The 16,103-nt window shown below is 38.6% G+C and overlaps 1 protein-coding gene across 13 annotated transcripts in view; it reads left to right on the forward strand.

Annotated features, from left to right (window-relative positions):
• The window catches only part of STXBP5 (syntaxin binding protein 5), a 180,108-nt gene that overhangs the window by 45,425 nt on the left and 118,580 nt on the right, over nt 1–16,103 (forward strand). For all 13 annotated transcript variants that reach the window (XR_006280024.1, XM_043511155.1, XM_043511154.1 and 10 more), the window contains 2 exons: nt 11,190–11,324; nt 13,391–13,454. Coding sequence is in view for 12 of the 13 variants with exons in the window: in XM_043511155.1 (XP_043367090.1) it covers nt 11,190–11,324; nt 13,391–13,454 (199 nt within the window). In the remaining variant the exon portion in view is untranslated. The remainder of the gene's footprint in view (nt 1–11,189; nt 11,325–13,390; nt 13,455–16,103) is intronic.

Below are 16,103 nucleotides of genomic sequence, written 5' to 3' on the forward strand. Positions count from 1 at the left end.
TACTCTGAATGAAAAACAGTCCAATAGATCAGTGTTCTCCATTGATTAAAATATTGTCACTTTGTCCTTCAACAAAGCAAGGGAGTAACCTGATGAATAGAAGTTTTGATTGGTTTGACAAGCAATAAATTGAGATGTACTGTAGGGAAATTAAAGGTTAGTTTATAAGGATTTTGTTCTGTTTTTTTTAATAGAAACACTGTTAAAGAATAACAGTCTTCTCTATTTGGTATTTGACATACGATTTCCATAATATGCATATAATACAATTTTTAAAAAAGCTAGTACAAATATCAGTAATCCTTCTTTGAAACTTCCATAATGAAGTTGTTCTTTTCAGTAACTGTCTCTTGTTGTAATTAGTGTTTTGATATGTCTTGTGGTGGGATCATGATAAACATTTTTCTTAAATAACTTTGACAGTTTATCAGAGGCATATGGTATGCAACTAGCAAAGGAAATCCTTGGAGCATGTCTGTAAATTTCTTCTCAAATGATCTGCCTGTCACCGTTAATATAGTCCCATACACAATCATGCAAATTAGCTTTTAAAATTCATTATGTAAATAAGGAAAAATTAATATAGTAAGTTATTTGGATCAGTGCTCTGTGTCAGTGGTGCATTAGTTTTGTTTCCTGGCTGCTATGTTTTTAAATGGTCAGAAGTCCATCCATAAAGATGGACTTGACAAGTATGCTTGGTCTTGACCCTAAACCAAATATGTAGGGTAACTTTTTAGCTGTGTTTTCTGAGAAGTAAAAGGCTAGGATGTTCTTAAGGGTGTTAAGCACTAACATATTTCAACTATCTTGATTTATCCAATCTAAAAATCTTACATTTTTAGTAGTGTTAACATTAATATACAAAATTGAAACATCTCACATCCTACATACCTTATAATACCTCTGTGTTTGGAAGAATTTTGTGGTCAGAAATCAAAAAAACAGAAGGAAAAAATAATAAATTGTACTCTATTGATTTGCTGAAAGGCGCATTCTCAGGAAGAGAGTTTTTCAGATGAACAGAGAAACAGTTTTAACAAAGAAACTGTTTTGTTTTATTTAGTTGATATATGTCAGTAGTGAGAGCTAAACATCAAAGAAAATGGTTGTCCATTGAAAGTGTGCAGTCTTCGTGTTTAGCTAGAATTCTTTCAGCTCTTCTTTGAGGCTAATATCTTCATCTCCCTTTCCCAAAATCCAGCTTAAGTGAGTTGAAAACTTAGTGGTACGCAAGACAACTCAGTAGTCTAAAAGGTTGAGAGCCACTGATGTAGACATGCTGTGATGACAAAGGCATGGATAACTAGAGCACAATCTACATCTATATAAAAGGTTTGTGATGTTTTTTACCAAGTGCTAAATTTGTAAAAGCAGTATTACTCAAGGATCTAACAAGATCATCACCACCCCCCGCCAAATTACATATAAGAAAGAATGTGGGGTGCTCTCCTGTAGTCACTGGTATGATACAGTCTACACCATTGTTTTGCTTGTTTTTCCCAATCTAGATTGTATTTCATTTAACTAGCCCATATCCAAGCCCAAAGCTCATTCTGAAATGGAGCAAGCCTTTCCATTATGCTGTTTGAAATGAATTTTAGGTCTTTAGAAAATTTGGTTCACCAACTAACATGCAGCTGTGATGTCCCAGCATGTTGTGATGCTACAACTGCTGAAATTCAGTGGAGCTTATCCATGGGGGTATAAAACATGCTTCTACCAGCATGTGTATTTTATGAGGTGCTAGGTTATAACAATGTATTATTACCAGACTACCTGCTTGTTCCTGTTCATTCTGATACATTGTGACATTTTCCACTCTGATATGTTACCTTATAAGTGTTTCTTATAAAGCACAAGATTCAGATTTCAGGCCAAGTTGTTTAGGATCTGCAGCATTAAGTTTTTTAAACAAAAGTTAAAGGCTTCCTGTGGAAATCACTAGAAAAAAATAATTCTCCAGCAAATGTTAGATGATTCTATATATTACTCTATTAAAAGTTTATTATATTAAACTACTCCCCAGAAATAGTACAGGAAACAAATATACTTATCCTAGAGTTGACAAAAAAATCTCCCTTTCAATAAAGTTAAAAGGTTTGAAGTTTTTTTGAGATTCCTTAAAAGTGGAAAGTGAACTTTCTAATAACATAAAGGAGAAAACGGAAGCAAGCTACCTTTATTTTTTGTGTAGATTTTAATTTAATATATTCTTTGTGCACAGAGGTGTATATGATGATGGCCTTTCACTTGTATCCTTTTATTCTGTGGAATCCTAACTACATTACATGCTATACAGTGATCCATAAATTCCACGACAGGAGTAGCCTACTCCTGAATTAAAAAACATGATAGCTATAAGTGAACAATAATCCTACACAGCAGTGACAGCAATTTATGACAAATTGCTCATTATACAGTTTGCACAGGTGACAGAAATAGTCATTGTCGGTGATCCCTCAAGGTCGAGTACAATCTCTTTCACAGGTTTTATTTTTCATCGGTTTCTTTGGTGACTGAAGAGTCTGATTCTTGAGCCATAGGCTCCTGGCAGACATTGCAGGAGGTGTTGGAAGACAGGTTTGGGCTGCTGATTGCTGCATGACCATTGTCTTCCTTTCTTTCTGGCATTTTTCTATGACCAAGGCAAGGCAATTTTCCTCAAGAGTACACTTCTCTGACAAGTCTTCACCAGTTATCCCTATCCTGGGCTGCTGTCTCCCAGTGTGTGTGTTGATGCCACATCTCTTGATGTTATCTTGAGGATGTCTTTAAAGCATTTCTCTTGACCTCTTTGTTTCCTTTCTCTTTCAGTGAATTGTGCATACAGCAGTTGTTTCGGTAACCGTACATCAGGCATGCGCACACAGTGCCCACTGCACCTCAGCTGGTGCTGGATAATCAGGGCCTCAACATTGAAGATGATGGCCTCTGTGAGGACACTGACATTAGTGTGATGATCCTCCCACTCTTTTTTGAGGATCTTCCGAAGAAAGTGCTGGTGCTGGGCGTTCCAGGTTTTTCAGGTGTTTTCTGTAGGTCACCCAAGTCTCACAGCCGTAGAGAAGGCTTGGGATTACCACCTCTTTGTAAACTAAAAGTTTAGTATGTTTTTTGATGTTGTTGTTGTTGTTGTTGAACACCTGGCAAGACAGTTTGCCAAAGGCAAGGCTGGCACAGCAAATTCTGTGCTGAATTTCAATGTCTATATCTGCCCTCTGTGAGAGATGGCTGCCAAGATAGGCAAAGATTCTACATTTTCCAGTTCTTCTTTGTTGATATAGATCTTCCTTGCTGGGTCTGGTGATTGTCTGGGAACTTGCTGATTGAGAACTTTTGTTTTGCCTATGTTCAGAGTTAGCTCTAGGCTGTTGTAAGCTTCAAGAAGCAATTAAGGACTTTTGGAGATCCTCCTTAAAGTGTGCAGCTACAGCACAATCATTTGCATACTGGAGTTCAGTTATTGTTGCCAATATTACTTTAATCCTGGCACGGAGACAACAAAAGTTGAAGATGTCACCATCATCTGATTATTGGATACCAATCCCTTGTGGTAGATGGTCTTGGGTTAGTGTTTTCATAGCTGCTAAGATAATGGAGCAAAGGGTGGGTGCCATTACAAAACTTCGTTTTATGCCAGTTTGGAAGACATTGGGCTCAGAGGTAGAGCCACTGCACAGGATGGAGGCAGTCATCTGGTTAGGGAGGAGTCTTATAATGGTGATAAATTTACTTGGCAGCCAAACTTTGACATGACTTTCCACAGAGCCTCCCGGTTGACAGTCAAAGGCTTTGGTCAGATCGATAAAGGCAATATACAGCTCTTGATGGTGGTCTTGACCTTTTTCCTGGATCTGCCCGGCTGTGAAAATCATGTTGATTGTGCCAGCACAACACAACCCATTATAAGACCTGAACGACAGAACAGGTGGATGAAGCAGGATCACCTTTCAATGGCTGCGAAGGCGGATGAAGTCTGCAACAGAGGAGAAACCCTGGTCATCTTGGACCTCCTTGCCACCAGACACAGGTGCCTCTTCTGCCAAGATTTGTGTGGCTGCTGGTGCGCATCAGCTCTCGCACATTAAACTACTCATGCACAGGCTTCTTTCACAGGAAGAACTTTGTCCTCACCCCTACCCATAAGTCTTGTGGCAATGGGCAAGTGGCAACAGATAGGTGAAGTAATCATCAGGAGTCCCTAGTCACAGACCAACATGCAGGTGATGACTGCAAGATGGTCGTCATGTGCCCTTGGACTGGGCTGGGGGCCATTTTCGGCAGCAGCGGTCATGACTGAACAGGCCTTTTTAGGAACCCCTCTGCTCACCCCATACGGGGAAGGGACTAAAAAGGTGCCCCAAACATAGGCTATCCCACATACCTGACTGGATAACCATGTCCAGAGAGATCGCTCCCAATGCGGTTGAAAAACAAAAATGTTTCTTGTAACTTGGAATGTCCGTACTCTACTGGATGAATCAAAAGTGAGACTCAAACACAGAATGGCAATTGTTGCCTGAGAACTCTCGAGGTACAACATTGACATCACGGCTCTCAGATGTGCAAGATGTGCAGAAGAAGGCCACTTGAGGGAAGAGGGCAATGGTTGCACTTTTTTTCTGGAAGGGAAAACCAGCAAGTGAGAGGCAAATGTGTACACGGTGTTGGCTTTGCTATCAAAAACCTGCTAGTCAGCCTCCTGACTGAGCTCCCCATCAGCATCAATGAGCGCCTTATGACCCTCTGCATCCAATTGGTCAATAAGTCATTTGCCACTATCATCAGTGCATATGCACCAACTCTTTATGCTGTAGAACAGAGAAAATCCTACACTGACCTTGATAAAATTGTCATCCATTCCAAAAACAGATAAGATAATCCTCTTAGGGGACTTTAACGCAAGAGTTGACCAGATTCTAAAATATGGAGTAGCACCATTGGGAGGGAAGGAGTGGGCAAGACCAATTCCAATGGCATCCTTTTACTCTGCAACGTGCAGAGCACAATCTTGTGATCACAAACACACACACTTCAGACAGAGTAACAAGTACAAAACAACTTGGCTACACCCCCGCTCAAAACAGTGGCAGGATCTAAGAGATGTCCAAATCATCCATGTCATGAGGAACTGACGACTGTTGGACTGACCACCGCCTGCTGAGGTCAGTCATGTCCATCAGGATTGCACTGAAACCGTAGAAAACAATCCAGATCCCACAGACGGCAATAAAACACCCAAAGACTTGAATCCTCAGTGTACCAAGAGAACTTCTAAACACTCCTCAGTGGAAAAACTGGTCATATGCACACCTGGAAATGACAACACAAGTGTTGAAGTACACTGGGAAGCACTAAAACTGACCATCCATGAGGTTTGTGAGGAATCCGTTGGCCTTGCTACCCATTGCCATCAGGACTGGTTTGACAACAACACTGAGATTACAGCCCTTTTGGACCAGAAGAGAAAAGCTTTCTGTGACTGGCAAAACCAACCACTATCCAGTCAGAAGCAGAGCTATTTCCATCAGCTCAAAGCAGAAATTCAAAGGAGGATCCAAGAAATCAAAAACAAATGGGAGGACAAGCAAAAGAAATCAAACATCACTGACAGACATGATAAATGTGGAGCTTTTTTGGGGAGATGAAGACCCTGTACGGACCAAGGTCATGTGGCCTCACACCTCTGAGATCCAAAGATCTAATACCCTTCCTAGAGATAATGAATCCATACAAAGAGCGCTGGAAGGAACGCTACAAAGGCTTCTAAATTGAGAATCGACTGAGACTGACGACCCATCGACTCAATCTCTCAGCACCCAATCTGGGAACGCTTGCCAATCCACCAACACTGAGGAGATTTGCAAAGCAATTAAACAAATGAAGAACAATAAAGCTCTAGGTCCTGATGGCATACCAGCTGAAGTACTGAAAGTGGGGGGGTGTGGGGGGGAGAGAAACTGACTGACAAGCTCCTCAAAATCTGGCACACTGAAGAAATCCCTGCCAACTTACATAATGCTAACATCATCACCATTTTCAAAAAGGAAATGGCCGACTGTAGCAACCTATCAAGGCATTGCCTCTCTCCATCGCTGGAAAGATTCTTGCTAGAATCTTACTGAATTGCCAACTTCCTCTTGCAGAGGAAGTACTTCCAGAGTCCCAGTGCAGCTTCAAAACTAGAAATAACGTGCCCACTCTTATGGGGGTGGATGGAATTGGGATCTTAATGATTGCAAATGTTAAATAGAAGATAGGGTCTTGGAATCCTATTCTTTCCGTTTCATAACTAGCTTCTGTTTTTTTGCTTCTGTTGCCCCACTCTGTCTGCTCATCCTGTGTTAAGTGTACAAAACAGGATTAAAAGTTATGAGGCAGGACATGATACAAGTCTTTCTGTCACTAAAGATGTATATATTAAGGATTCCCACTCCTACTGCTCCAAGTTTTAAGTCATTGGCTCTATCGGGAAAGCCTCATGCTGCATCAGTCCAGTTCAGTTTAATTGAGTTCCTCTGGGGCTGTGCCATTCTAACTAGCAATACTTCTCCAAGTTCCATGCAGTGCAATACAACATCCTTTTGCTCCCACTCCACTATATTGTTACAACTGTTTCCAGCAAAAGTAGTCTTTTGTAAAAACTTTTAAATAATTAAAAAACAAATGTTATTCATATTGAGAGACAGACTTCTAGTAGAATGGCTGCTTTTATCTACAATTGTAGTCTTCACATGCCCTTTTCCCACTCCTTCCAAGTAGCTAGAGGTACTCCAATTGCATTGTATCCTTCTCCCCTCTTCCCCTGTCCTCCCTCCAAAACTGTATAGTTTTTTCCTCTGAACCGAAGATTTCTCTCACAAATGCATGACACACACTTCCTTGGGTGCTCTCGTCCTATTCCCTTTGAAGAATCCATTGCATGAAGGTGAATATGAAAAACAGTGTGCTATTGAGCCTCTACTGTCTACTCTTAGTGTCACCAGAGCAATTCTCGGTGCTAAATTTTGGATTTGAAAGCACCAACCATCTCTGTAACACTAAATATTTCTCTACACAGAGTTCTTCTGGCTGTGCGCACTTGTTATAAACACATGACTTAGCTGTGGCACCGAGCTTTAGTTCTCTAGCATCATTTATAGTGCTCACCTATCTGCAGGAAAAGAAAACACCATCACAAACAGGTTGAACTAATGAGTGGAGAATAAACCTGAATGATGAATGTACTAGGATTAGGGGGATCAGTTCTTGAATTGTGCACCTGAAGAGTCCTGTTAACTATACTCCTAACGAAAGTACCAATATTATGCCCCAGGAGAAAAGTGAATCAGTGGTTTTCTAATGTGGACTAGAATATTGTGAATTTCCCATCAGTGTTATAGACATCATTTATCCTGCACTTGGGAGGTAGCATGCCATCTTACTCTCTTGTGAGCCACAGATGTCTTTTTCCAGACTTTTCACTATGGTGGCACTGATCAGTTAGTTACCTGTTGCTTCCTGTGATGGCTCCCGTTTTCTTTAGTGCTTGGATTGTGATTAATAGTTAGACTGCTGACCTCTCTTGAGTCCTGTTCTTTCTCCAGTTCTTGAAGGCACCTTATTAATTTTGCATCAATGCAGCATTGCTTTGTATTGGTTTCCTGCTTGGTCTTCCTACTAGTTACACTTCCATGATATCTCATTTCTCCATCTTTCAACATGTACCAGCTCTATCTCATGTGTACTATGGACTTTCCTGTAGTGCTCAAAGGGAACAAGATTTCCTGTGCACCCGTAAATACCTGCTCAATCTAGTATGCTCCTTTGCATCCTTCTGACAGTGCATCTGCTAGTCAGTTTGTTTGCTCTTCTGTGAAAATGTCAGTTTGCACTTAATAAATGTCTGTCATGGCCTTCTTTCATGTATTGGATATATTCCAAATCAGCTTACCATGGATCCTGCAATAGCTTTCCTTGATAGCAGTTTCTGCTTATTTCAGGTTGTTTGGAACCTGTGTCGGGCTGCTCTGTCGGAAAAACTCCAATCTTGCAATGCTCTTGTTCACTTAGGATTTTTTTATTACTTGTGACACAATATGTCAAAACATTCTCAAGGGGTGCAAATATAATGAAATTGTTGTGCTTTATTTGCATAACTTTATACCTGACCCTTGTGTTAAATCATAATGCAGGCCAAACTTCTTGATAAGAGAAGAATGCTCTTCCCCCTTCCCTCCACACCACCACCACCTCTTCAAGACTTTATGATTTTTTTTTAAAGGAACAATTTAATTGTTCCAGCTTTTACTGATGATGCCTTGACTTTTTAAGTGGGCATAGATACTTATCTGCATATGCAAAATATGTGTATATTTGGCTATATACAAATAAGAAATTTGCACATGCAGATATGGTATTATCACATGTAAATTAAGCTTTTTACACATTTGTGCACACCTTCCATGAAAACAAGACCCTGTAGAAAATAGTATGTGGTATCCATGCTGTGATATACCACCTGGTGTTTGTCATATAGTTAAATTGGCAATTTCAGTGTCTCAAATTTATAAGTCTTAATTACAATCTAACCTTGCACATTTTTTACATTGCACTTATCTGTATGTTCAAGTAGACTGGAACAGCATCACATTGCTGGCACCTAAATATGTATAATTATCTGGAAGATCAGATGTTTATTATAAATGCTTGCATGCCGAATTTTCAAACTTATTTTTGGTGGAGCTGCAGCACATCTGTGAGATTTTTTTCAATGAAAAATACTGAAGTCATCATAATAAGTAATTCAAACAGTTAAATACACTCAGGTTTGGGAACTGAATGCTTATTATAGTACCTATGTTGTAAAATATACAGGATCTGCAATAGCCAAGTTAACGCTGCTGTTAGAATTTTAATTTCTGCTTTTCCTACTTCAATATTAACTGTACAGCCTTAATGTTAATTTCACACAAGTTTTTGCATTTAATAAGATTAGGGTTTACAACTAGCATAGAATTGTTGCTTTTTGATATCGACCCTTAAGGATTTTATTGCTTAAAGGGGAAAAAATGTACATAGGTTTAATACATTACTTTTCCTGTGTGATGCTCGGATAACTGAAATATTTTAGATTTGAGCTCTTGCCACCTTTTTTTTTTTTTTAAACTCTGGAACATAGAAATTTCAAATCTTATAGCTAGGGCTCCATGTCTGTCATGGAGGTCACCAAAGTCACGGATTCCGTGACTTTTTACAACCTCTGTGGCTTCTGCAGAGGCCAGCCTGGCTCATCCTAGGACTGCCCAAGCAACTGGCTCTGGCACAGCCACACCAGACTGCTGGAGCAGCCGTGCAGCCAGCTGCACTGGCAGCTGTTCGGGTGGCCAGAGCAGCCACAGCCCCCAGCAGCCATCCCCAGGCGGGCAGCAGCCCTTTGCCAGCCAGCCAGAGCAGCTGCAGTCCACGGCCCCAGGCAGCTGGTACCCAGCCGCTGGTACCCCAGCACCAGTCCCCAACCTCCCTCCACAAGATATTTAGTCACGGGTATTTTTAATATGTCATGGACAGGTCACGGTCATCAATTTTGTTTGTTGCCGTGACTTTTACTAAAAATACCTGTGACTAAAACGTAATCTTACTTCTAGGTGAAGTAACCACATAATCCCTACACTTATTATACTCCCTGCATCTTGTGGTGGTTATCATTCTATTAGCTTAACAGCTCAAATAAAAGCAGACAGAGTGCAAGTCTTGTAAGTGTTTTAGAGTGTATATTGCATTATAACCCGTTCTCAAACCCACCAAAATGAATAGTGTCATTAAAGGATGGACAAGGTTGCAATGAGGCTCGATTTTACTTTACTATAGAAGATGATTGGGAAATTTCTCTCACAAGAGCATTTGTTTATTAGGGTGTCATAGTTTAGAATTAACAGTTATTAAGGCTTCTATTAACTTACAGGACGGTAAATTCACATGGCTGGATGAGATCTATCTTTGAGTCCAAAGAACCTAAAGTGCAAGACTCTGCTGACAGTTATGTTTTTAGACAAGCATTAGAGGGGAATGGGAAGGGCTGGATATTTTGCCCACAGGGTTTCAGAGAGATTTATTGACTACAAAGGAAGGGTAATTCTAGGAAATCTTGGATTCCATTCCAGACTCTGAAGGAATGTGCACTCAAATGAACACAGATTCTTTAATCTATTCTTCTTAGAAGCTGACACTTTTTGCCTTGTCCTCTCCAATCTGTCCCTATCCCATCTGTCCCTATCTGCCTTCCTATTCAACTTCCCTTGCCCTAATCCCATTCTCTATGCCTGTCCAGTCTGTCTTCACTCCTCATGTTTCTCATCCCAGTCTCCCTGCCCAAAGCACGTTCTAGCTAAAAACTCTGTTTTCTACATACTTGTGGTGTCTTATGAAGCAGCTTTTTGCAGGCAAAAGTGACCATTAGCTTTTTCCCATGTTTATGTACATCTTCGAGACAGAAATATAGGAGCCAGAGGAAAAAAATATGGTTGTAAAACTCTAATGTTTAGCAGGGAAGTACTGGAGCAACTTCACTGCCTAAAACTAGTTTTAAATAACTTTTCTTGAAACTGGTTATAATTCAATATTGCATTATTTAAATATTTTTTGGAAGAAAAACTTTTGGTATAAAATTAAAATTACTTGTCACAATTTATATTTATTGCATCTGATTTATTTGATTTGATTTATTAACCTGGTGTCTCTTGAAACCAATATATAAAACAGAAGGCAACATCTAAAATGCATTGTGCCCTTGAAACTGGAAAAAAAGTAGTAATATGGTGAGATTAATTTTAAAAAGCAGTTGGAAACCCAGTGTACAATTAGAATATCTTTAAAATAAACTCCAAATAAGGTATTCAAATTTTAAATGAAGATTTATCATTTGTTCCAAGGGTAACCATCACACTTGCAATTTTTGTTTGTTATGGACAGGTTTAATTACATCATAATTTCTGAACCATGCTCTTTTATGTAGCAATTACACCAGGTCTCTGAAGTTTAAAATTTCATATGACTGAGTGATCTCTATATACAAATAAAATATGATAAAGATAAAATAGTTCCCTTTTTCTGGATTTGGTTTTCTGATATTGGGCTTTAACAAAGTATTTGTAGGATTTATAAACAATTTTCCTAATTACTTTTTTTGAATGCATTGTATCTTGCAGGATAACATTTTGCCATCTGCCTTTCCAAAGTAAATGGCTATATGTGGGTACCGAAAGAGGAAACATTCACATTGTCAATGTGGAATCCTTTACACTCTCAGGCTATGTCATCATGTGGAATAAAGCCATTGAACTGTGAGTTTGGTTAAGTATTACCTAGCTGAAAACAAAAATATTTGTCCCGGATACCATTGTTAATTATAGAAATGTCATTTGTGTTAAATAACAAATTTAAATAGAAATAATATAAACATTTTATCTCCCAGAAATCTGAAACGTATACATATGTTCTCGTCTAAAATTCTTTTCTATGTGAATGTTGGGAATAAACAAAAAAACCTTACATCTTTTATGTGATGTGATGAGCATTGCCAGGATGGGTATGTAGATAATTTTGAAGTACAGTATTGATTTAATTTATCTGATGTCTGAAATTTGGAATATGTAATTTTATTTTATAGTTCTTAAGTGAAACTGTAGCTGCCAGACTTTCGTAATAGAAAAGTAGTCTTAAAGTACAGTACAATTCCCTTTGTGTGTAAATCTCCCTGAATTTTCTACATAATGTACAGTTCTCTATATATATCCGCATCTGCATGTTTCTAGAACAGGGATTCTCAAACTTCATTGCACCGCGACCCCCTTCTGACAACAAAAATTACTACACGACCCCTGGAGGGGGTGACTGAAGCCTGAGTCGGCCTGATTCCCAACCAGTTTTTTGGTATTCAGATATTTGACCTCAGGAATGTAATATTCAAAAAGTGTTAATTTATCTCATCCATGTCAGATGGCATCATCATAATGGTAATTTAATTAAAGGTTTCTGGGGCTCTTTCTAGTTCAGATCTTTTATAGAACATTTATTGTAACTTTAACTTAGGCACACAACTTTTGGACTCGTGCATGCACTTTGTCAAAAATGCCATTGTTTAAATGGCATTTTTGAATGGAATGAGCAGCAGGATGGGCTCATAGACAATAAAACTCATTAGTCATTAACTGTACAATTCAGCAGGATTATTTTTGTGCTTACGATAAATTTTTAGGCTTAAATAACATTGATTAAAATAAGTTAACTTGGTTTCATTGATCCTGGAATATTTCTTTCATTACTGAACTAACAGTTGTCACATACTAAGTATAGCTAGGGATAAAACACTTAGGTGAAATTGTCTTTAATAAATGATCCTGATATTTAGGTTAAACTGAAAGGAACAGAAGCTGATAGTGTATTGACAGAAATGGAAAAGAAATCCAAAATAATGGGTGTTTAGCCAGCTCTTCAGTATAGTGCGGACCAATTCATATTTGTAAATTATTTTCAAAGCTTTCTTATTTGATTGATTGATTGATGATGGATTATAAACGGAGCATGCAATACCCTGTTTCACACGAAGCTATATCTATGGGTCTTTCAGTTAACGTGTAAAGTTTTTTTTCAATAATAAAATGCAAATTATTACCCAAAAAATGAGATGTGGCTGAAGCTAATGATTTGTGAGGCTGTAGAGTCCTACATTCTCCGCCACTTTGTGATTTAGCAGCTAATAAATTAGTTAGTGGTAATGTACACTTTTGCACATTGTTTTACGCATACTGAATGGTCAACATTAAGGCTACTTTTCTACTGTGGGATAAAATAATAAAGGCTGCTGTATCACTGCTTCTCAATTTAAAAAAAATCAAAATACAGGTAAATAAAATAAATGTAACATAGTAACAGATTCACTATAGTTGCAGCAATTGCAATATGTAGCTGTTCACAACATTTTTACCAGTGGACTGGAAGAAAACATAAAATCATCACTGGTAGAGTATGTAGATGACACAAAAACTAGGCAATGGTAAATAATGAAGAGGACAGGTCACTGATTTAGCATCATATGGGTTATTTGGAGAACTGGGTACAAGCAAGCAATATATGTTTAACTAAACGTATACATATAGGAACAAAGAATGTTAGGACCATATTTACAGGATGGGGGACCCTAACTTGGAAAGCAGTGACTCTGTAAAAGATTTGGTAGTCCTGGTGGATAATCAGCTGAGCCTGAGCTCCCAGTGTGATGTTGTGGCCAAAGGAGCTAATGTGTACCTGAGATGCATAAACAGGATTTCATCTCAATAGGAACTAGTTGTAATATATTCTGGGGGGAAAAATGTGTTTTTATTTAATATGGAAATGTTTTCCCCTTCAGGTCATCCAAATCTCATCCAGGACCTGTTGTCCATATTAGTGACAATCCAATGGATGAAGGAAAGGTATGTTGAATTTGAAAATTGTATTAAGAAAAATCTCAATAAAGAGCGAGATTGAGTGATGTGAAAGTGTATTTATTTATCTTTTAAAAAAAGAAATAAACCAAAGACAGTCTGATACAAGTGCCATGGATTTTGAGGAAGTACTCAATAAATGAGGAAAAACTCCTAATGGAAAGGATATATCAAGGATATCCAGGGCTAGGGGAAACCCAAAAGTTGAGATAGGCATAGTAAAATGGCATGAAGGGTTTGATCAGATAAGCTATTGGGGCTAAATGAAGTGAGTGTGTGTGCTGAAGGTTGAAAGCAGAGATAGGACAAGGTTAGTTGTGAAGATCCTAGAAGGTATAAATGAGGAAGGAGCTTACTGTGACGGGCAATAGGGATATAGTGAAAGGAAAATGGAGAGGCAGAAAACAGTCAGAGGCAAGATAGATAAACTTTAGCATGTGCTTTTTAGGGCTGCTGTCATCAGTGACTGCATGATTTGTTTTTTTCCTATTGTGATTTAGTGATTTTCCTATTGTGATTTATAAAATGTTTAGTGGATTTGGAACCACTAAAAGCAGCTGGTGCCTTTGGATAATTCAGGTAACAAATATCCATTCATCCAGTTAACCCCTCCTCCCCCAATGCTGTGGGAACAGCACAGAGGCATTGAGTAATTTGTGTTTGTCTTCCTCCTTACTGATCAGTGCTTCTCACCTCCTGCTGTCCTCTACAATGTTTCTCCTTGCAGGACTTCTATCCTTTGCAGGATTAGGTAGTGCTATGCTTTTTGGTAGCAGCCAGAAGGGAGTCTGACAATTCTGCTACCATTAGGGTACAGAAGATTGCATCATCTTGTGTGCCTATAGAGAGAAAAAGAAAAGTAAGAGGGACATAGAATGGAGGAATATGTAAGAGAGAAAGACACACCTTTTTTATATAGATAGATAGATAGCTCTGGTATTCTGAACAAATATTATCTATCTGGAGGGAAGAGGGAAAGGGTTACTACAGCAACTGTAAATTTAGTTAAGCAATCTGTGGAGGATATAAACCTATTCTGAAAGTGAATAGAAGTGGAGAGTATTCCTTACAAGATATATTTCAATATCTGCTTCTTTCTAATCACTAATATAGTTTTGCAAGACATGCTTAGGGAAAAGTTTGACACTCTCTATAGAACTGAAATGGTAAATTACTGGTTGTTGTTTTTAAACTAATTTTTTAACTGGAATTCCTTGTTCTATCTTGCAACATTAAAGTTAAAGATTAATGCATTAATTCACTCCAAAGTGGCTCTGATAGTTTAGAGGGGACAGTAGCAAGTAGTGCCTTGAGAGAGAGAGTGAAAGAACTTACCTGTGTGGGTGAACTCCTACAAAATAAGACCATCACAAATCTCACCACCTTCTGTTCCCAGGGCAAGGTTCACTACTTTGACCTTGCACATTTTTTTTTTTCAGCCTTAGTTCTGCATCAAACCTGTAGAAGTGTGTACATTTAAAAAAACATTCCCCCAAAGTAAAAACCCTCTGAAAATGCTGGAGAGCATATACAAATACCTCCTGGTGAGAAAGAGAGAACAAACCACAAATGACAGATATATATTCTGTGACATGACTAATTACTGAAAGACATATCTATAAAGAGGAGATTTACATTTCTACCTATTCAGGACCTGTCTATACAGTGCATGCTACCATGCTTAAGAAAAGTTTAAATGTATTTGTGGTAGAATTTGTTGTTTGGGAGGGAACATTACTTTAAAAGTGAGCAAAGTGGTTGGCTAACAGTCCTTTAAACTTAATTTTGAGAAAATGCATGCTGACCAGAGAGAGAAGCAGGAATCAAAAAAAATCATTCAGCACCATACAAATTTTATTAAAATTATCTATTTTCTATTACATAAAATCACTGTTAATTAGTTAATGGAATAAATCAAAAAACGATGGACAGTTTAGTACTCCTTCCTGTATCAGCTAAGGCCATTGTACCCCAAAATATAAGTAAAAATATTGTCTTCCATGCTATTAATGTACACATGTTTAATTATAGGTTTCAGAGTAGCAGCCATGTTAGTCTGTATTCGCAGAAAGAAAAGGAGTACTTGTGGCACCTTAGAGACTAAGGTGCTACAAGTAGTCCTTTTCTTTTTATGTTTAATTATGAAACTTTGGCTTGAACATGGTTTGGTGATAATATAGTACTCAGTTTGTTATTAAATGTGAATATTTTGTGATTACAGAAATTTGGATGGTGCAATAGATTTTTGATAGCCCCCAAGTTACCTATTGAGACCATGTACCTGCTGCGTAATAATGAAATAGTTCAGTAGTTTTAGAACTTTGTTGTGGAGTGTTTAGGGCAAATAACTTCCCCACAGTTGCGTCCTTATGACCACCCTTTGTCTTGGGGTGGTGAGGACTAATGGTTAAAGTCAATATGTCAGCCTCTCCTCTCAAGGTTGTGACCCAATAGCTATAGTCAGGGTGATGGCCCCTTCCCACAGGGCTGTGGGGCCCAATTGCCCAAATCAAAACGGCCAGGGTGTATTGCCTAGTGATCAGAGTCAGTGTGGCCAGCTGGCAGTATGGCCTAGTGGCAAGAGTCAGTAGGGCTGCCCGCTCTCTCAAGTTTGCATGGCCCATTGGCCAGAGTCTT

This window comes from Dermochelys coriacea, chromosome 3, assembly GCF_009764565.3.
Source record: "Dermochelys coriacea isolate rDerCor1 chromosome 3, rDerCor1.pri.v4, whole genome shotgun sequence".
NCBI classification, from domain to species: Eukaryota; Metazoa; Chordata; order Testudines; family Dermochelyidae; genus Dermochelys; species Dermochelys coriacea.